General features: G+C 37.6%; 1 protein-coding gene across 1 annotated transcript in view; it reads right to left on the bottom strand.

Moving 5' to 3' along the window:
• Positions 1-808: 808 nt before the first annotated feature.
• The window catches only part of OTUD4 (OTU deubiquitinase 4), a 46,649-nt gene continuing 24,929 nt past the window's right edge, over positions 809-22,528 (bottom strand). Inside the window, exons 11-21 of the mRNA XM_025921851.2 lie at positions 20,458-20,552; positions 19,101-19,201; positions 18,803-18,989; positions 14,306-14,468; positions 12,300-12,423; positions 11,949-12,004; positions 11,118-11,195; positions 9,238-9,376; positions 8,201-8,461; positions 7,190-7,230; positions 809-5,780 (exon numbers count right to left, since the gene is read on the bottom strand). Of these exons, the coding sequence (XP_025777636.2) occupies positions 4,572-5,780; positions 7,190-7,230; positions 8,201-8,461; positions 9,238-9,376; positions 11,118-11,195; positions 11,949-12,004; positions 12,300-12,423; positions 14,306-14,468; positions 18,803-18,989; positions 19,101-19,201; positions 20,458-20,552 (2,454 nt within the window). The 3' untranslated portion in view covers positions 809-4,571. The remainder of the gene's footprint in view (positions 5,781-7,189; positions 7,231-8,200; positions 8,462-9,237; positions 9,377-11,117; positions 11,196-11,948; positions 12,005-12,299; positions 12,424-14,305; positions 14,469-18,802; positions 18,990-19,100; positions 19,202-20,457; positions 20,553-22,528) is intronic.

The following is a 22,528-nucleotide window of genomic DNA, read 5'->3' as shown; positions in this document are numbered from 1 at the left end:
ATATTACAGGCATACCTCAGTAATACTGTGGGTCCAAGTGAGTGAAAGAGGTTTTTTTTTTTTTTTGGTTTACACCACAGTCTATTAAAGTATGCAATAGCATGTCTAAAAACCATGTACGTAACTTTAAAACATTTTACTGCTAAAAGTTGCTAACCATCATCTGAGCTTACACCAAATCATAATCACTGATCACAGACCACTATGACAAATAAAATGAAAAAGTTTGAAATATTGAGAATTATCAAAACGTGACAGAGTGATCAAGTGTTAGAAAAACAGCACCAACAGACTTGCTCAATGCAAGGTTGCCACAAACCTCTTACCTATAAAAAACACAGTATCTGCGAAGCACAATAAAATGAAGTGCAGTAAAACAAGGTATGCCTGTATTGAATACTAACTTTAAAATAACCCATTTAATCTGTAAAGTATCTTAGTCTACACATCTCATTTCATTTAATGAACGCTGGAAAAAATGACAGCACTAGTTCTAAAACCACTCAGAGCTAGGTACAAATGCAAATTCTACCACTTATTGGCTGCATGACTTTAGTCAAATTAAATTAGTTGGCCTATTTTTTAAAATTTCAGTTTTATTATATATATTAAGTAGGGAAAACAACAGTACCTACCCCACAGATTATAAATCCCACGTGGTTTTTGGTTTCACATACTAGAATTATCTTCTGACTGGATAAAAAGCATGGAAACCATCTCTTATTTTTAGATATTTACTAAAATTCCTCTTAAGATTTATACGCTATATTACTTGGTTTACCCTGGAACCAAAGAATCACAAGCACAATCAAGAGACAAAATTTAATATATGCACACAGTTTTATATATAATGCAGCATCACACCATGTAGGGCATTTACTCTTATTTTATACATTCAGATATGTTTGAAACACTTCTTAAGGCTACAAAACAGAACATAGAAAAATAAACAGGAATATATCCAACACTTACAAAAAGTGATATGATAAAGAATATAAAGTACTATTTTCCTTTCAACACTTCAAAAGATATGTATATATACTTTTTTTTTTACAAGTAACATCACAAATGATCACATCTTCACATGCTTTTAAGTATTATTTGTACTCAGTGTAAGGCTATTATCATTTTTCATACATAAATTTTCTTCTAGCTCTGTAACAATGCAATTTTTAATCCATTCAAGTAAACTCAACCCCAAAGTTGCTGTTTCCCAGCATTAAGACATGCACCCACCCCTCTTCTAAGATTTTCTAAAACTTGTATTTCAGGGGGGAAAAAAAATTCCCATTTAGTGGGAAATCCCAATTAGCGGGAGAGTAAATGGCTGACACTAGGAGCAAAACCTTAGTTCTTTGAAAATGACATAGTGGAACTGAGCCATTACTAAGATTTTAAACAAAAACATAATAGTATTTAGACATTAAATAGGAAGCAAAATACAGTAAACAGAAATCGTGTAGCCAAATATGCATTCTCTTCAGCTACACTAAAATGGACCTTGCTTAGTACCCATAAGTGAAAGACTAAGGTTACCTCATCTAAAACCAAAGGTAAAATAAATGAGGCATAAATAAATATTGCTAGTTTCTAGGATGGCTGAATGTTTTCTAAACCAGAAATGGTCAGAAAGGAACTTTATTGCACCAAGTCAATCATTAGCAAGTTTGCAGTTCACAGGCATTTTAATTCAACCTTGAGTCACAAAGGAAACACACTGCAAGAATATACATAGTTTGCATCAAATAAGCTGTTGTCAGCATCGTGGTTTGGGAAGACCTACTCCTGCCAGGTCAAGGCAGGTTCTGAGCTTAGGTCAGCCATGAAAATGAACATATGGGTTACCAGGAAACAAGACAAGGACTGCACAGATGCTGGCATCCTGCTGCCACCGACTGCGTGGAACAAGAGCCGAAGATGTATCTGAGAGGAAACGAGGAAACGACTGGAAGAGAAATATACACGACGCTAAAAGGAAAGGGACAGGAATCAAGTTCAGCAAAAGCAACTAACTAAAATGAACAGGTGAGCTTTGGTCATTCTAAACATATGTTCTTCAAAATGTGTATAATCGTAATATGGTGAAGTTCCATAATTTCTAACTCAAAATACAAATGATTCTCACTTCTAAGCTTTTGTTTTTCTCTTATACAGGAACGTTGTATCTCATAGCAACATACCTTATGACTCAGTTAAAATGAAGGAGGACAAAAGCTTGCTTGGCCCTAATTTGAGCGCAGTATAAGGCAAAATCCCCTGCACTAATACATTTAAAACAAAACTAAAGGGAAAATAAAAACTGACCTTCATGCAAAGACTAGTAATTTTAAAACTATCAAAAGTCAGAATCCTTTTAGTCCAGAGGTCACTGAGTAAAGTACAATCTGCTACTAAAGTTCTCGTTCAGCACTGTTTCCGTCATGTCCTGGAGTTAAGATATGGGAAACAGGAAGCAAATCAGTGTTTCCTGCAAGAACTATATATTCTGTTAACTGAGGTAAGACACAGGGACAGTAAAAACATGAATGATATTCTTTCCTATCCAATTTTGAGACGTGTCCAGAAGAAATCGATCAAATCTCAGTCAGAAGATCAAAGACACTGGGAAGAGCAATTTCTTTTGGACTCCTGAGATCAAACGTCTTTGAACATTAAAATCTAGTCATTATAATCTAAATGTGTTTTCATAACAATTATCAGGTAAGCTAATATGACATATAAAAAATGAGCTGAAAGTGGAGGACCCTATATAATCTGATTCCATAACTGTTTCTGTTAACTAAGATAAAAATGGCTTCAGCAGTACTTTCCCCAATTGTTCTAGCTTAGAAGATGACAACAGAAATTCCTTTCAACAAGTTCTCTCAAATTTTTTTTCTTTTCCACAAGACCATCCATCTTTACAAATTTCTACCTAGCACCATCATAATAAAATGTTATCTTCCAAAGTGCTCTCTAAAATCCTATGTCACAAAACATCTAAATACTAATCACTACTCAAATCAGCAGTTACACAGACATTAGGTAATTAAAACAACACAGAGGTAAATAACCATTATTACAGTACAGTGGAGATTCAACTGAGCCTAGCTGGCATCCAAACATTCCTGTGGGTAATCGAAGAACCCAGAGAACTCATCTGCTTCAGTTTGTCAAATTCAAGTGAATTGTATTTGCTTTTAAAAGTAATTTGCCGTTTAAAAAAAAAAATCCATTTTTGGCTAGGTATATTACACATGGCATGCAAAGGGAAATTACTACATCATTTGCATAGCACTCAAACTTCCTGACCAAAAGAAAACATAAACACAGATGCATGAATACTGTGTTGATTCAGAGTTAAATCTCCAACTGAGAAGAGAGTGCAACATGCAAAGGGAATTTCCATAAATACTGCAAAGACCAAAAAGAAGCAGGATCAGAAGAGAGATGGTACAGAAGGGGTAATAAGCTATACAATGCAAAGCAACCATTTTCTAGCAGCATCCTCTAGAAAAGAACTAGAAATCACAATCATCCTTTTTTTGTACAATAGTCCCAGGCATGTGACAAGTAGAACATGCAATGTAAAGTGATACACATAACCAATGGTGCAAAGAGAAAAACAAAACACAGTAACTCCATAGAAACCTGTCAAGCTAAAAATTTTTTAACATTTCTTCTCACAAAATATTTAAATCTGTCAGTGCATTAGTGTTAAAGTGGCATTAAAAAACTTCTGCAGTTTTAACAGATGCAGATTATTTTCAAAATGCATAGCATCTACATTTCTTTCAAGTAGGCACCATGATATTTACACCAGTGCTAGGAATTCTTGGTGGAAACAGCCATTTCATTAGATTTCCTATTATTTCTTAAACATCTGTCTTGTATGCGATCTCAAGTTCAACAAATACTCACCAAAATTCAAAAATATACCCTATGAATATTAAAAGAACTATATACAACATTTCTAAGACACAGGTTAATAGGCTGCCTTATGTGTAATATTAAAGAGAAGACATTATTCAAGTTTGACAGATACTGAGATGAAAGGCCTTTGGGTTGGAAGCATTTCAAAAGACAACAGTGTTTTAGGCTAAGAATCATTTGAGCCCAGTTTATGACTAAGGCATTGCATAATAAAATATACATTTCTATTTGGTGCAATGTTATGTTTTGGAATCTATAGTGTGTCAAATGGTATATTTTTCTTGTCACTTTAGTAAACACTATAAAGCACACATTTCCAACATCTGAAATTAAACTTATGTAAGGAAAAAAACCAAACACTAAATCTAAGTTTTATATTAAGCTGTTTATAAAAAATACTTTAACAAACTTATTTTCTACTTTTTATGGGGGCAGCTACCTGATAAACAGATTTTGAACAAAGAAAAATGGCAATGCCAGGAATTCACCTGCCCCTTGAACGCATATCCAAAATCTCTTGTCCAGGATGGGAGTGAGGGTGAAGGGGGAGGGGAGGAGATAGTTCCAATGTGGGTTTTCATTTAATGATTTTGTTAAAGCCTTCAGAAACATTCCACCTAAGAAGAGGTTTCTGCTCTAAAATACCACAGCAGCGACCGTCAAGTGTTTTGTCCCCGATGGCCATCTCCCATCCCAGACCTCCTCCTATCCCCCCGATAAGGCCGTCCTCGGACATTTCGATGGTACTGATAACCTTCATCTCGGCTTCTGCTTGGCTGCCCCTTCCAGGACTCCTCACCTCGCGCATGTTGATAACCTCCTCTACCAGAAGAGCCCCAATCACTTTTGTACTTCCTGCCTCCATAAGTCTGATTATAAAACTGCTTGGATCTACCACTTCTCAGAATATTAGATACTTCGTTTTCATCTTCTGAACTCTCTTCTTTTGGTCTTTGCACTCTGCTAGCCACAGAGTTGGCCCCACTGACCACATCAGCAGCAATCTTAGGATCTTTCACTTTTTCTGACTTCTCCTTCAGACTTGGAATGGTCCTCTTAGGCTCAAGCTCAACAGGCACAGTTTCTCTCTCTCGGTTTAGAATCTGAGTGGGAAGATGAGCCTTTTCCTCTGCTACAGGAGGGATGGTAGCCGATGCCAGATCTGCCTTAGGTGTCTGGGATGACTGCTCCGCTCGGCCCTCACGCTTACTCATACTAGCTTCAGGGAGAGAATGTGTGCCTTCGCCTCTAGCCTCCCGAAACTCATCCACTGCTGAAACTGAACCACATTCTTTAGACAGATCCAGATTTTCCAGGGGGAGATCCAATTCTTTCTCATCAGAGGGCAGAACAATATTCTGCCGCATTACTGGATTTTCTATAAATCCCTGAAAAGGGTATCCATACCAAACATGAGGAAAGAAAGGAGGTGCAATAGGAACTGGGCCTAAGAATGGACTAGGTCCAAAGGACGGTTGTGGGAACATATTCTTGCCACTTAGTGACTCTTCATATTCAGCATGAAGAAGCTGCCCAGAGTTTTCAGATTCAAGATCAGGCTGGTAAGACAACTGTCCGTGACCTTCAGACACCTGAGATGGAGGGATGACCAGAGGTGAAGAAAATGTTGGTGGTCCAATCTCTGCCTGTGGCATCTGACCATTAACACTGGCCTCAGTCTGCATAGGAAAGTGTGCATCGGTACAAGTACAATCACTTTCATTCTGAGCAGAAGGAGCTTCCTGGAACCAAGGATTTGGAGGATACACAGGGACAGAGACCTTTGGGTACATCCTGCAGGCTGCCAGGTAGGCCTGGTGCAGAGGGTACAGGTAAGAATGTGGGGCCCACATAGGACAACTATACGCCTAAAAGAGACAAAAACAGTAACATAAACAAAAAGGGGAAAAGAAGTTTAGAGTGAGTGCATCAAATGTCTCGTGCCTACCAAGACCATATAATCACTGTGATACGGAACATGAAAAGGAATTACAAAATTCAATCACTGCTCTAAGATTCCATTCTTTATTCCTATCTAGAAATGAACCCAAACTCCTGGTACTGAGGTGACAGGAGACAATGTAATGAACTCACCCACAGATTATCATAATCATTAATTCCATCCTTTGGATATAACTACATCCCAGATCTGTAACTAGATCCCAGAAACAACCACCATTAAGCACTTGAGCTGCCATCTTTGAATAGCTCAATCGCTGGTTGTTTAGCTTGACCTGCATTTGTATTCTGGCTCCACCACTAACTCACTGTGTGACCCCATGCCAACTAGTTAATGGGTCTGGACCTTTCTGTTCTACCAGAAAAATATTGGTATAGAAGTAGATGATCCCCAGTGTTAAGACTCCACAGGTCTAGGAGCCAGACCCAAGGGCATTCCAACCGCAAGGATTAAGTCAGAGAAGGTAATACTGAAAATAATCCGAATCCTTCCCCTGCAAAGGGCCAGCTAACCACCAAACATGAAGAAAAATGTACCAGCTAATTGGCAAATTAACCAATTAGCTAAAGCCAACATTAACTAGGTAAATATAAAACAAGGCAGTGAATACAGTAGACGATAAAATTAATTAAGTCTCCTTGTATGAACTCACCGGTAGATTACAGTACAGCAATTCATTTCATATTTTAATAGTCTAAAACCCACAGAAATTAATCCAAGACAGGAGCTAACACATCAGGACACAGAGTTCTCCAGCCTCTCTTTCTGAGGCAAGTTATTTCTAGGTTGACTACTTCCCAAAGGATACCTCTGCTATGCTCGTGAACACACCACCTCCCATAGGAGAAGTTTTACAAGGTTTTTCCTTCTTCCTTTCAACAAATGAGGTAGATGGAAGAGTATTATCCACATAACACAAATGAAAAAAGCTAAGATACACTAAATGACTTGCCCAGAGACAGGCAGCTAAAAAGTGATGAAGCAGAATTTCAAACCCAGATCTTCCACTGAATTCCCCAATGAGGGCATTTTCACTAGGCTGCCCCAGGGATGAGGACTATTTCCTGAATATATTCACAGGGTTAAACCATTTCCAGTTAAAAACAAAAACAAAAACAAAACAAGCAAGTTCTAGAGCCTCAACCACTACCAAAAACACACAATACAGTGCTGAAAATCCTAGTTCTTAAAATAATGTGATCTAGTAAACCTTAGGTTGTTATTTACTAACAGGGTAGGAGTTAAGATTATTTAAATACTGATAATTTAAAACAGCATTAACTTAAAACCAACTTTTAAATGATAAAATGTAAATACCTTTACACCAAGATTAAAGAAGAATCGAAGAATGTTCTTATCTAAAAATAAATAACAATAATTACTAAAATCATACATTCAAAAAGGGTTTTTTTTCCCCATTATCCTCAAACAATATAGCTCTGAAGACAATTTTGCCTACTCAAATTGTTTCCTCTAACCTGTAATATGAAATATAGGTAAAAACTGTAATAACCCAAATCAAGTTCTGTTACTGTAAGGTAATTCCAGGTTCAATATGCTTTGTCTGTGCTAACATCTAAGTCCTAAAAGGGCTTAAATTGAGATTTTTATCTGATTAAAATTAATTTTGTGTGAAGGAAATTCAGGTGTTCAGTGTATTTGTTTCTCAACTTCTCCGTGGGGTTTTAAAAATTACGAAATAAAAATGTTGGGGGATAAGAATAAAATCAACATAAACCTAACTCATTGTTAACATCAGAAAGTATTCATTCGACATTAACCAGTTATCCACAGACTCAAACATCAAACCACTAATAAAACAAAATTGTCCACAAAATCCAGGTAAAGAGCATAAAGTCACTGCATTACTCTTTCAATTTTTCTACAGATAGAAAATTCTGCAAACTAAAATTCCTTTTAAAAAAGGCAAACTTAAAAGAAATTCTTAAAAAATACATAGTTATATTCATTCCTCTCATTTTTTTCATGGAAAAATAGGAGTGGTCTCAAAACCCAGTGCAGTGATGAGAAAACTCAGTAATGTTACCTAGTTGGTGACATTATTAAAATTTGACTCAAAATGGTTTTAGGTTGTTTTTGAAAAATGACATACGGGAGGGATAGTTACCAAACATACAAAAACCATATTCCAATCAAACACAAGCTGAAACAAAGTGAATGCCTCATAGCCAAATCCTTCTCTCCCTACAGTCAGCCCTTCGGGTTCCTCCTAAGTAACATAACCTCTGACACCTATTCACATTTCCTGCTGAACCCATATCAGTATTTGATAAATAAAATCATTCTGAACTAGGAAAAGGATCTCACCTTTAGGCAGGTCCTCCCCGGTGTGACACAGTGAATAAGGTGGTGCAATGGCTCGATCTCCCTTTTCATTATAAGGAAACCCAGGGTAGAGTGGGTCCTGGTAAAGGCTCAACGTCTGAGGCAAAGGCATCAAGGGCTGGTTAACTGCCTGTATTGACACAGGAACTGGAGAGGGTGTTAAATGAGCTTGGGACACAGCAGAATCAGGTCCAGTAGTCAGAGTCTGTGTCACTGACAAAACAGGAATTTGAGCAGGGACACCTACAAAAGAGAAAAAGGAAGCACAAGCTATAAAAAGGTGAAAATATTTCTCCCTAAAATACAAGTCTACATTAAGCTAAAAGGTAAAGAATGTTGTACAACTAACATAACTGATAAAAAGAGGCGTTTAAGCAATCTTTTATTGATTATTAATTATTAACCTTTTACTTTTTATTAAGCACCTTTTATACCAACTAAGGACCCTCCGAGACACACAGGAGGAAATGAGGCCAGGAAACAAGCCTTGAGTCAATGTCCTCTAATAGTAGCTCTTACAAACATGAGCAAGACACACAGCCTGGCAAAAGGTTCAATGGCTGGGGCAGGGGGAGTATCAAGTGCTGGTCAATGGGAAATGCAAACTGTGACTGTCAGTGCTGAGCAATCGAAGCAACTAGTGGGGACAACCAGCTCAAACATTTTGCTCCTGAGATCCTGAGGGTACATGTCGAATACCAAATTAAACTGGTCTTCCCATGCTAGAAGCAGGGCAAAAGAGAGGATCACAAAAAGCTCTGTGAGGCTCCAAACGCCTAACCCTGCTCTGAGGTCAAGCTATCAAGAATTTGAACTCTGGGGTGCCTGGTTGGCTCAGTCAGCAGAGTGTGCAACTCTTGATCTTGGGGTCACTGAGTTCGAGCCCCATGTTGGAAAAAGATTACTTGAGAAAATATTTTTAATAATAATTTTAAAAGTTTAAAAATAAAGAACTTAAAGTCTCTGACTTGGAAAGCTTTCATTGGCTGGTTCAAGGAACTTTTTAATTCTTATCTAACCTGTTGGTCCGAAAGTTGTAGGTTCACTTGGCCAGGCTGGCACAGTGGCTGGTAAAGAAGGCACCGCAGGAGTTAGATGTACCTCTGGAGAAACTAGAAGGGGAGCTGGATTTGACAAAGACACATGTTCTGCTGGCTTCTTCAAGAGAGGGGGTGGAAAAAGACAAAAGTTCATTTTGCTTAACACTAATTTTAACACCAAATGTACCCTGAGCTGCCTTTTACATAACTACAGCTTCTATATAGATTTTTCTGATCTCAGAAATGAAAAACACAGTAGATAAAATTTCCACACAAATTTAATCCTAACCAAGGATTGCCTACCAAAAGTCACAGAAGACACTGGCAGAGACATAAACAAACTCTAAAGCATCTTAAATAATGCTTTTCAGGAAAGAAAGAAAAATCACTGAAATCATTTTGAAATTCACGAGTTATTTAGAACTGCTCTTCACACACAGATATACCATAAACTGTATGCTTTCTAACGAACATGAAGAATGTTAACTGAGAGGCAAGGAAGGACTAAGAACTTTATTCCTATATTAGACTGAGACCCTCCCTTCTATAAAGTGTTAAAGATTCAGACAACTCTTTAGGAAGTTTTAAAATACTGCAGTAATTTGTAATTTCCCTTCAAAAATCTAATTTTCAAGCCAACCCACCATAAAAATAACACAAGACACCAAATATTAAGTTTATTCAAAATCAATTCACAAGTAAGACTTCTATGTCCAAAATATGGTGACTATAAAAATAACATTCCAGGTGGCACCTGGGAGGCTCACTTAAACACCCTACTCCTGATTTCAGCTCAGGTCATGATCTCACAGTTAGTGGGTTCAAGTCCTGTGCCGCACTCTGTGCGGACAGCTCAGAGCCTGGGGCCTACTTCAGATTCTGTGTCTCCCTCTCTCTCTCTGACCCCTGCCCCTATGCTCTATCTCTAAAAAAATGTTAAAAAATAATTTTTTTAATAAACAACATTCTACAGAGGAATGTCTGGCTGGCTCAATCAGTAGAGTATGTAGCTCTTCAGGTTGTGAGTTCAAGTCCCACACTGTGTGCAGAGATTACTTCAAAATAAAATCTTTAAAGGGGCACATAGGTGGCTCAGTCCCGTTAAGTGCCTGACTGATTTCAGCCCAGGTCATGATCTCACTGTCATGAGATCTGAACCCCACCTCAGACTCTGCACGGACAGCAACCAGCCTGCTTGGGATTCTCGGTTTCTCTCTCAAAAAAAAAAAAAAAAAAAAAAAAAGTCCACAGAAACAGAACATTCTAGACTAAGCAACAAAAGAATTACAGATGAATCATAACTGTACCCAAATTATGACGCCAGAGTAAATCCTCCCAATTTGTTTATTATTTATTTAAGAGAGAGAGAGAAAGAGAGAGGGAGAGAGGGAGAATGGGGGAGAGGGGCAAGAGAAAGAGAGAATGCTAAGCAGGCTCCAAACTAACAGAGGGGCCCTGATGCTGGGCTTGATCCCACTAACCATGAGATCATGACCTGAGCTAAATAAATTCAAGAGTCATATCCTCAAACAACTAAGCCATCCAGGCACCCCTGGGTTTCTTTCTTCTTTGTATGATCATTTAAAAACAGGGGCACCTGGGTGGCTCAGTCGGTTGAGTGTCCAACTCTTGATTTTGGCTCAGATCAGGATCCCAGGGTTGTGGGATCGAGCCCCATCGTCATGGGATTGAGTCCCACATTGGACTCTGCGCTGACAGCATACAGCCTGCTTGGGGTTCTCTCTCTCCCTCTCTCTGCCCCTCCCCCACTTGCTCTTTCTCTCTCAAATAAACATTAAAAAAAGAAGAAAAACCCCACAGAATGAAGCATTCAATGTCAAATTCAACAATGTACTTACTTGCTCTGCAGGTGGGCATTCTAATTTCTTTGACTTTGATGGTGATGAAACTCTTGTACATTTCTCATCACTAACATTCTTTAGAAGCAAAACAAAAGCGAAACTTTATGTCAAAAACCCAAATTCTATGATAATCATGGTTGTCTCTACAGTTCACCCTACCTGCACCTGACTGAACCCTCTCATGACTAAGTATTTTTTCAATTATACCTGGTCTTAAACAGGTAGATAACTTGGCCTGCACATCTTGATCCTATCAAACTATTAGACAGTTTTTACTGGGAACGTGATTTCAAAAATCTCTAAAAATCTCAATCTATACACAGTAATGGAAAGTAAAGCTACTCTCCACCAATTCAGATAGGTGATCATCATGTAGCCTTGAAGAAATGGTTATAATTTGTGAGTGAATTCTCCTCAAGCACTATCATCTTTTCCCAATTTTTTTCCTCTGCTTTTCTACTTCTGTAACACGTAGTTATGAAATGATGAAATCACCTCCAGCTTCTCCTTTTACTTCTTCCTGCTATACTACCCACGATGTTTAAGAAGGAAAAGAGAGGGGCGCCTGGGTGGCGCAGTTGGTTAAGCGTCCGACTTCAGCCAGGTCACGATCTCGCGGTCCGTGAGTTCGAGCCCCGCGTCAGGCTCTGGGCTGATGGCTCAGAGCCTGGAGCCTGTTTCTGATTCTGTGTCTCCCTCTCTCTCTGCCCCTCCCCCATTCATGCTCTGTCTCTCTCTGTCCCAAAAATAAATAAATGTTGAAAAAAAAAAAAAACTAAGAAGGAAAAGAGAGAAAGAAAAGATGCAATTAGTATTTAAAACATTTACCTCCAATGTGCTTGGCTCAGGTTTTTTATCCAAGTGCGAATGTCCATGGACAGAGTCTATAACAGACCAAGATAAAAAAGAAAACAGTATCAACCAGACAGGTCTGGTCTCAGGACAGAATAAAATATGAAGACAGAGCCTAAAGGACTATCTGAACTGTGTTTAGTCAGTGAAAAATGCAGTTTTCAGAATAACATTTAACATGCTTTAGCTTGAGTCAATGTGTCTCTGCAATAGTGGGATACATGACATTATACTGTTTAATGATTTAAAAAGGGTTCTTTCCCAATGTATGACTTTAAGCCAGGCACAGAGCTCTAGCATCTGCTTTCAAATGATGAAATAACATACCTTTATCTTTCCGTTCTTCGGTATCCATTCTCCGCCTGCTTCCTTTTCTATCACTTACATGTGACGATTTTCTCTGGACACATGGGTTGCTACTCTGAGAAGCTGACTGACTGACTGATGAGCTCTTAAAATGAACAAAAACCCAACATTTTGTTTTAAAGATTTACTCACAAATATATGAACAAAAGTCTTGTAATTAATCTTAACTTCATACAGCTGATCAGAAATCTCAATATTCATAGCCCTATGTCTTTGTACTTCCAAAACTACAAAAAAATAGGACACGGGTTCATGTTTAATTAATACAGCAACAGCCGTATTAATAAACCAAAAATATCAGGCAATCAGACCATCGGCCTAAATTAGGAGTGAAACCCCCCTTCAGGAAGTCACCCTTACCAAACCTTCACCTTGCAACCTACACTTACATTCTTTGCACCAAGAACAGCACTCCTCATACCAACCTTCAAAAGCAGCTATTGTAGGGCCACAGTCCTTTGTGAGGGAAAGGAAAAATACCCAAGTGCAAATTAGCAGATACAGTACACTAGGATTCTTACCACTGAAAATGATGACCATCAGCAAACTACTTAAGCTCTGCATGCAAGCCAACCTTCTAACTGGTGAAACAAAGGGACTGGAGTAAGTCAGGTTTCCAAGCTAACCTATCACTGAAGTCCTTTCCTCCTCTAGCTCTTTGTGAATAAATGTTGCACACAGCTGAGAATAGGATCTCAGCCCTCTGTGGCAGGAGTTTTCTAGAAGACAAACCTGAGTCACTATCAAATCCAAGACAGGTCAACAGGTCTTAAAATGGTGAGTATGACAACCCATTTTAATAACCAAAAAATTTCAATTTATTCCATCGCATTTACAGTTGTATTTTTATCATTCACTAACAACAGCAACAAAAAAAAAAAAAAAGAAAGAAAAGAAAAAACTAGGAGTACAAGCTTAAATGATTTGTACTTTTTTTATTATCTAAATGTTATGTTATGGGAAAATAACATCTATCACATTGGAGACAAATATACTTAGATATAGACCACGCCTAATGCACACACAGATTTGGGCACATCTTCCAATAACTAAGCTCCAACCCCTGTGCCAGACTGAACTGCTATTCCAGATTAGTGGTTTTCAACTGAGCATCTGATACTTCTAAAGGATTCCACAGAGGTCAGAGGACAGAGAATGGAGTGTATGATGCTTTAATATTTTATACTGGTATACCTGGTAGCCTCCTGTAACGTTCTATTTCATTTGTTTAATCCATCGTTAAGAAAAAAGTGCCCAACCACCATTCTGAATCACACAGCGCTTGGTACTACTTACCAATATTTAAAAGACCACAGGCACAGGGCTACCACTACTTCCAAACTGAATTGGTTACCTTTCTCTCTATGCTGCCAATGAACCCTCCTCACAGAGCATTTTACTTCACTCTCTAGGAGAACTATTTTTCCTTCTGACTCCCCCAAAAGAATGAAGAAACCCAAGGGTAAGAGAACATTTCTTTCATCAGAGGGGTATTCATCATAGCCCAGCATCTGACACACAGAGCAAGGGCAAAGCCACAGGGTTACATATAGCAGCACCTCCCAACAGCCAATACTCTGACAACTCTTCTTGGATATATTAGGTCCTGGTGTATTTAGTAAAGGACACTGAAGAGTTTCCTGATTTTATAGATGTATCTTTTTTACTGAATGTGAACATCTATTGCATAACTAACAGAATAAATATATTCTGTTTTGGTTCAGGAGAAAATACTAAACTAGAAGTGAGCTAACCAATTTACTTGCATCAACTCTGCCAACAACTAGTAATATCTTCAGACCTCATCTTCTTCATGAATAATGTAAAAAGGAAGGGCAACTAAATGATCTTTAAGGTACCTTGCAGTTTAAAAATAACTAGTCTACCATTAGAAACTATGGTTTCATATAAAAACTGTATTAAGGACAGACTTCTAAACAACTTTTAAAATCTCTTTTTATACATACGGAAAGGGCTGGGAAAGCCTGTTCATCTCTGTTCTGAATCTCGTAGAGTAAACGAGATTCTTCTATAGCTTGCTTCTCTCTGCGCTCTTCTGGGGAGAGGCCAAAATAGTTAGATTCTCGACTCGTGTGATCAAAATCCTCAGCTCTCTCACGATCAGGTTTTCTGTCAAATAAAACATTGTCATGAAAAAAAAAAAAAAAAGACAAAATGTTTGAGTACCTAAAATAACCTTTTTTGCAATACAGTATTTGACTAACTTAGCTACACTACGATATTACAGAACTTTTGATGGCCTAATAAATGTTCAGTAAATGGAAATTCCTGTAGCTCATGCTACATGTCAAGAAGACTAACAACAGGGGAAAAAAAAAGAAAAATATAACTCACTTCTAAATGATACAGAAATAATTGAGATTTTTTTTTTCTCTTTTCATCAGGGCAGAAATTTAAACACTTATATATACTCTTTATGCCATATTCCAATACTTTCATAGAATTTACTTTTAAAAGAAAGAGAAAGTTATTAGTTTAAAACTCAAGAGCACTCTCATTTTCTGTACTAAGGGAAACATTCAAAGCAGACACCAGGACCATCTCCCGCTTTTTGGATGATACTGAAGAGAAATAGAAAGCTGAAAAGAATAAAAATTAAAATACACCCAACTAGATACTAACTGCAAATAAGACTACCATCACCTCATTTGGAAGTCTCGTCCAAGAAGGATGACAAAAAATACACAAGTAGTTTAATAGCCTATAACGTAACTCTAATGTGTTTATATGGCTTATAACTATTATAAGCAGTATGAATACTATTTCTACCATGTCAAATAGTTCCACAATAGTGGAAAATGAAAATCCAAAACCTACAGGAAAAACACACTGTCACAATACAAAAACATATAACTTCCTTTAAAGAGTGAGGACACAATGATACCATCTCATTTTTTTTATGTCCAAAATTACGAATAGCCTTTTCATGTCTTCAGATAGTCCCACTTAAAATCACACCCTAATTCCAATAGGGCAGATGTCAATCCCAATTGGGAGGCAGAGGAGCAAATGTGGACCTTCATAATCTTAGTTAAACCAGTCTTTCTCATATCCCAGAGAGGATTCAGCACATGCTGCAACATCTCTGGAAAGCTAACACTACCCTTATTACACTGTGTCCCATCACCCAAAACTGTCCATCTCACCCTCACCCACCACACAGCAAAAATCAAATCCTTCCTATTTGCATTTTGCTAAAGAAGAGATACCCAGCAATGACATTATTCCTTTTCAGCACTTGCACAATGAAAGCATCCATGTCAATCCTAGGTTTCTATTATATTTTATTATCTCCAAAGGAAGAGACCAATATCAGTAAGAAATGAAAAAGTGAGGTCTCACATCCAACATTACAATTATAACTTCTTTTATTCTATAAAAGAATTCAAAACGAATGTGTTAAATATAAGAAAGTCAAGATAAATCAATGGGCTTAAATCAATTGGACTATTAGTTATAAAATTCCATACTTTAGATTTTTTAATTATACAGAATTATTATTATTATTATTATTATTATTATTGAGTATTCAATCATCAGCAGTCTCTACATTTGTGTTAGTATACTAGTAAAATTCACCCTCACAACCACAGTGGAGAAGGTATACTAACTGCAAATACAACAGGCTCCTGTCATCAGTCAAATGTTAAAAATTCTTTGAAGCTTTATATCTATAAATCACCCACTGCCTTCTCCTATGAAGTGTTATAATCTACAGCTAACACATTTAAAAAAAAAAAAAAAAAAAGATCCTAATAAGACAAAGACATTTCACAATTGGTTATTCTACCAATTCCTAAGAGATTGGATACAACACGAGAAACACACCGGACATAAATTCAATCTGTAGTAAATAAAATCATACAGTTAGTTATTTAGTAGTGTATGTGTATTTTCTTTAATATTTAAAACACTGAAGAGTATCTGTGTTCAAGGGGAAAAAAATCCTTCTCAACTCTACTAAAAAAGTGAGAATTTTATTAAAGGAAAATCTCAATTCTGCCTATGACATTCCTATATTTACTTCATATTTTTAGGTTTCCAAAGTTAATATTCAAAATAAGTTAGTCCTCTGAAACACTTTGCCTGCTTTGAATAAGAAGCTATTGGATGTTAATGGAGTCTAATGTCCAAACAACAAACTTCAGCCACAACTACTTGATTAATGGCTCCAATTCTGTCTGTGGGGAGCAATAACCCACGAGGAGTCCTGAATGTCCTGACACATTATTGCTGGGTTTGCCAAGAATTCAAGGCCCTGACTACTCCTTGCCGAGGGCAATTCTCAGGACTGTGTGTGTATGACTAACCTTTAGGGATGAAGTAACATCTTCAAGGATTTTTTTTAAATGAGTTTTTTATTCTTTGTTAACGCTTATTTATTTTGAGAGAGAGCACACGCATGCAGGCACGGCCGGGGCAGAAAGAGAGAGAATCCCAAGCAGGCTTCGCACTGACAGCTGGATGCAGGGCTCGATCTCATGACCATGAGGATCATGACCTGAGCACACCTGAGCCAAAATCAAAAGTCAGACACCTAACCGACTGAGCCACCCAGGCACCCCTCTTCTGAATGATTTTTAATCATTTGTTCTCATTAGAACTTTTGGAAAGTTGACTATGAATATATACCTACTTTTTACAAATACATAAAGTATCCCTGCAGGGATACACAAGAATCTGCTAACACAGGATGGCCTCTGCAGAACGAAACTAGATCACTGGGAAAATAGGAATAGGAAGAATTATCAAATAAATAAACTTTTGAATGTTTTGGACTTTGAACAATATAATTTCCTACCCCTAATAGTTTGTTAAACTAAAAAGAAAAATGTTAGAGACTTGAAGTAGTGGTGTTTTTTTATGATTAAACTGTGCTTTTGTAATTCAAATCCTAAACCTTGGTACCTGTGCATATGACTTTACTTAAAAATAGAGTCATTGAAGAAGTAATCAAGTTAAGATGAGGTCATACTAGGGTAGGGTGGGCCCTAAATGCAAAATGACTGGTATCCTTATTAGAAGAGAGACAGACACAGAGGGAGAACTGCATGTGATGATAAAGGCAGAGGAGTGATGCATCCATAAACCAGGGAACACCAAGGACTGTAGGCAACACCACAGAGAGGAACATGAAAGAGATCCCATTCCCCCCCCCCCCCCCCCCCAAGCTTCAGAAAGAACATACACCTACTGACAACTTGATTTCAGACTTCTAGCCTCCAAGACTGAAAATAAACTTCTGCTGTTAGGACACCTGGGTGGCTCAGTCAGTTGGGCATCTGACTATGGCTCAGCTGATGATCTCACAGTTTGTGAGTTCAAGCCCCACATGGGGCTCTGTGTGCACAGCAAGGAGCCTGCTTGGGATTCTGTCTCCCTCTCTGCCTCTTGCCCAGTCCCTCCCTCTCTCTCTCAAAAATAAACATTTAAAAAAAAAATTATGATCCTTAAAGCCACCCAGTTTGTGGTACCTTGCTATAATAGCCCCAGAAAACTAAGAGTGTATTTGTAATGTCAGCCTAGGAACCTACAACTGTCTAGAAGATGTTACATAAGCTGTCTTTAATGACAAAAAGTTCAGTATATTCCCAAGAAAGGGGAATGCCCAAAAGCTAAAAATAAAGGAACTTCAAACCAGAGCTAGATACATAAGCTGATGCTCTAACTGTTCAGGCAACTAGGGATAGGAGGTTTGGAATGGGTAAGGCATTGGTCACAGCAACCTAGGAGGGCTCCAGCATCCACAAGACACACGACCACGTTTGCATGAAAAGGACAGCCTCAACTTAAGACACATCCTCTCAAAGTTCCTCCAACGGGCTATAAACTACTCCACAAAAAGGCAGATTAGGGAAAAAATAAAATCCACTGCACAGGAAAATTATGATCCTGAAGTTCATCTGTCTCCGGACATTCAGTCAGATTGCTAATATTCATGATTACATTTACTTACAAAACTTGTAGCCCCATTCAATATGAGACACATTACCAGACAACCCAACCTTATCAGAACTAAACCAACCATTTTGGTTAAGTTCCTATATAAAGAGTATATAAAGGGAACATCCCCACCCAAGGAATAGGAATACAATTTGAAATTCAACATTTAACATATTACAAGCTACCAGAAAACAACTAAGTGCAAGAGTAAGATTTGGCTACAATAAGGTCTCCCAAGTCATTTGAAAAAAGTTATTCAAAACTAAAGATGCCTTACCTTCAAATTACTTAGACTTATCTGAAGAGAATTAGGTAATTCTAATAAATTAGAATAAAAATCTAAAAGAACTAAAATCTTCACATGGTATTTTACCAACAATACTTTTAATATACTATAGACAAGTAAATGAACAAAAAGTTGCAAATGTTTAAACTCACGTAATTTAGCACATAAAAGAAATGCCTCTCAATTTATATTTCTCTTGCATTCAGGAGGTTACCTTATGATCTGTGAGGGTGTCCTATTAAGATTTTTGTGCTCATTGGAGGGTTTCTGAGACTGTGACCCTGCAGAATGACTAGAGAATGCATGTGGTCTTATTCCTGAAGGATGCTGGAGTCGAGGAGGTAGTGCTGATGGAGCTTTTATTGGCTTGCTTTGATTCTTTGGCCCTCTGTAATCCATGTCTGTGACAAGAAGCCAAAATACCTCATCATTTTCCTATAATAATAATTAAAAAAAAGCCCAAGTACCATCACCCCTCCTCCAAAGAAAGATTAATTGGACATAATCCTAACCAGAGTGGAAATTCTGTCCAGAAGTAGGTTTTCTCATCTTCTTCCCTGACACGGTGTTCCAGCTTTCTGAAGGAGGTGGTTTGAGATTCTTCGGGGAGTGTCTTCAAAAGAAAGAAAAAGACTTATTATTTTCTTTTAATGTTTATTTACTTTGAGAGCAAGAGAGAGAGAGAGAGAGTTGCACGCATATAGAGGAAGGGAAAGAGAGAATCCCAAGCAGGCTCTGCGCTTCAGCACAAACCCAACACAGGGCTTAATCTCATGAATCATGAGATCATGACCTGAGCCAAAATCAAGGAGTCGAATGCTTAACCAACTGAGCCAACCGGGAGCTCCAGAAAGACTTATAATAACATAATATTCCTAGAAAGAAGATCAATTTTTAAGTATTCTGCATAAATATTTTCAATTTATGGAAGATTTTAGTTTTATAGTTTCTTAGATTAAAAATTAACGTACAAAGCATTTAGCAATCCTAAATTCTAGTCAACTAAGATGACATAAATCAAAAGCCTATTTTCCAACCTAAAAAACTAAAGACTAAAAAGCTTTAATCACAATCTAAGCAAAAGATCAGATTAAAAAGGAATGATTGTTTATTCTGTTAGATGTGATGATAGTGCTATAGTTAAGGTAGGGAGGAAGGAGTCCTTACTATGTGAGAGAAACACATAAGCATGTTAAGTGTCTATAAGAAATGGTGTGGTGACGGGGATTTGCTTTAAAATATTCCATCCCATTCTCACTTTTAAAAAGGGGGCGGTTAGGGAGAACAGATTAGAAAAGATTACCAAATGCTGTCAGTTGCCGAAACAGGGTGATGCTTACACTGGGGTTCACTGTACTGTCTTTACATTTGTGGATTTGAAATTTTCCATAGTAAAGTTTAGGTGTGATTTATTACCCTTTTTTCTAATAAAGACAGCAGCAACTGAAACGAAAGGTGCTGTGAGACTGTGGCAGCAAGTCAGCCACAGTATTTCACTACTCCATATGACATTTACTGAAAACTAACTACATGCAATGCAGTGTTAAATGAAAATTAGAAATGAACATTGGCCCCTGTCCTCCAATGCTCCCCACTTTACAGTTACAATTTATAGCCAATTTCCCAAACTGCCTTTGTGACAAATGGCACATCTGAAACTGTAAGCAAAACAAGTTTTTAAAATGTTAACACACAAAACACAAAATTTAAACTCAAACTGCTGTTTCATAAGATCTAAACAAATCCATTTCCTACTAAGAGGCAGTATTTTTGACTGTATTTATAAACACACAGGGCCATTTAGAATTCCTCATGACTTAAGCTAAATGGAAGAGACCGTAAATGTCTTAGCTGAAGAGTAGTACATACTTCTTTCCAAGTTCTTCGACCAAAACTGGGCCATTCTCAGAGTGAACCCCTTGAAAGTCTGCATTAGAAAATTTTCCATTGTGATCCAACCTAACCTGTTGAACAATTCCAGAAAGAAGAAATCAGTCACCCGCTTCCTTTGCGTTAGTGATCACCTTTTAAGTTTTTATCATTTTCAATTAGAGAGATGACGACTATACACTGTTAAAAACAAAACCAAGTTCAAAAGGGTACACCACAAATAATATTTCTCTGACCTCCCAGGCCTCTGTAGCTCTAGCTAAAATAAAGACTTTTCTTTGTGTACACTTCCAAAATTTTATGAACTGTTTTTGCAAGTAATTCAGGGAGAAGCAAGAGCACAATCAAGGCAGCATGTCCTGGTTCTGAACAAAGGACTATAGCACTGCACACACCAGGATTCTAGGCCCATCTTTTTTGTACTTACCAGCAATATGACCTTTGGCAAGATACTTATGCTTCAGTGTCCTCCCATGCAAAATGGAGCTAATAATAGTACCTACATCACTCATGGAGATGGAATGAGGCACATAGGATATACAGAATGGACACTAACTGCAACTTTGCACACAGCAACCACTCTATGAATGAGAGCAACTATTATTTTAATTACTACTGTCTTACTTTTCCAATATTGACAATGTATAACTGAGACCTTTTTGCCCTCTAAAAATAGATCCATCCCATGTTATCTAATATACAACTGTATTACCCAATAGCAATCTGTGACCAGAGAAAGCCTTTCAGTTTCCTCCTATAGTCAAACGACACTCAATGAACAGGGCTGATCACTGCACTAAAGCCCAATGTACAGCAGCTTCAACTTAACCTTTTTTTTTTTTTTAACTATATCAAAATCCTAAAGCTGAGGTTTCATTATTCATTAAGCACAAAAGGACCCTTTGCCTTCCTCTCTTCAAGAGTCTAACAATAAAACATATCTTTCTGAAGTTAATTTGTACCAAAAACTTAAACTACATCTTATATGCTTGAGTATAAATGCACCTTTGAGTCATAGCAAAACAGTTTCCAAACAGATTTCAATTAAATTTTACCTGAAATAGTCTAGTAGATATAGAAACAAAATACTCTTAAAAAAAAGCAAGTATCTGCTTAGCATCTACTTTACAAACAGCATGTATTTTACTAAAACCAACTGCAACCTCAAAGGAAATATGCATGATTTAAAACAATGAGTAACAGTTTTAGTGATGCAGCATAAGATAAGCATTCTTCTCTGTTAAGGAGGAGTGAGAAGGGAAGGAGGAGCCCTAAACCCTAGATTTACTCTTTTGGTTTTTTCCAAATCACTGTAACAAAAAATTCCACAATTCTGTTCTGTGATTATACCACATTTCTGACAACTCCGTAAGGAAGAACCTAAATGAATCATATCTTCTTCTTCCACTTTCAAATACCTCAGAATCAGAACACTTTTACAACTTCTTAAGATAGATGGTCTTTGATGCTGGTAATCCTGGTCAACTGGCTTTTTACAAACTACTTTACCACACAGGAAATGAGTGTTACCTCTACAAGGAAAAATGTTTGTCAATGGCTATTTTAAAGTAGTTTGTAAAAGGCAACACTTTTCAATGAAAACCATATTTTTACGAACATTATCTTCAAATAGTATTTGGTAATTTCTTTTTTTTTTTTTTAAATTTTTTTTCAACGTTTATTTATTTTTGGGACAGAGAGAGACAGAGCATGAACGGGGTTGGGGCAGAGAGAGAGGGAGACACAGAATCAGAAACAGGCTCCAGGCTCTGAGCCATCAGCCCAGAGCCTGACGCGGGGCTCGAACTCCCGGACCGCGAGATCGTGACCTGGCTGAAGTCGGACGCTTAACCGACTGCGCCACCCAGGCGCCCCAATATTTGGTTATTTCTATCACCAAATAGTATATAGGTTATTTCTGTCTTGGAATTAGCATTTTTTCATAAACAAAAACAGTAAAGGAACCTTGGAAATTACCCAGAGTTTCTCCAGCCTTGGCATTACTGACACTAGACTGGACAAGCGTTTGTTGGGGGCTTGGGGGGATGCC

The sequence above is a fragment of the Puma concolor genome, chromosome B1 (assembly GCF_028749965.1).
Source record: "Puma concolor isolate L17-30 chromosome B1, mPumCon1.1.hap2, whole genome shotgun sequence".
Lineage (NCBI taxonomy): Eukaryota > Metazoa > Chordata > Mammalia > Carnivora > Felidae > Puma > Puma concolor.
The sequence above is the reverse complement of the archived record's forward strand: the minus strand, read 5'-3'. Positions and strand labels throughout refer to the sequence as shown.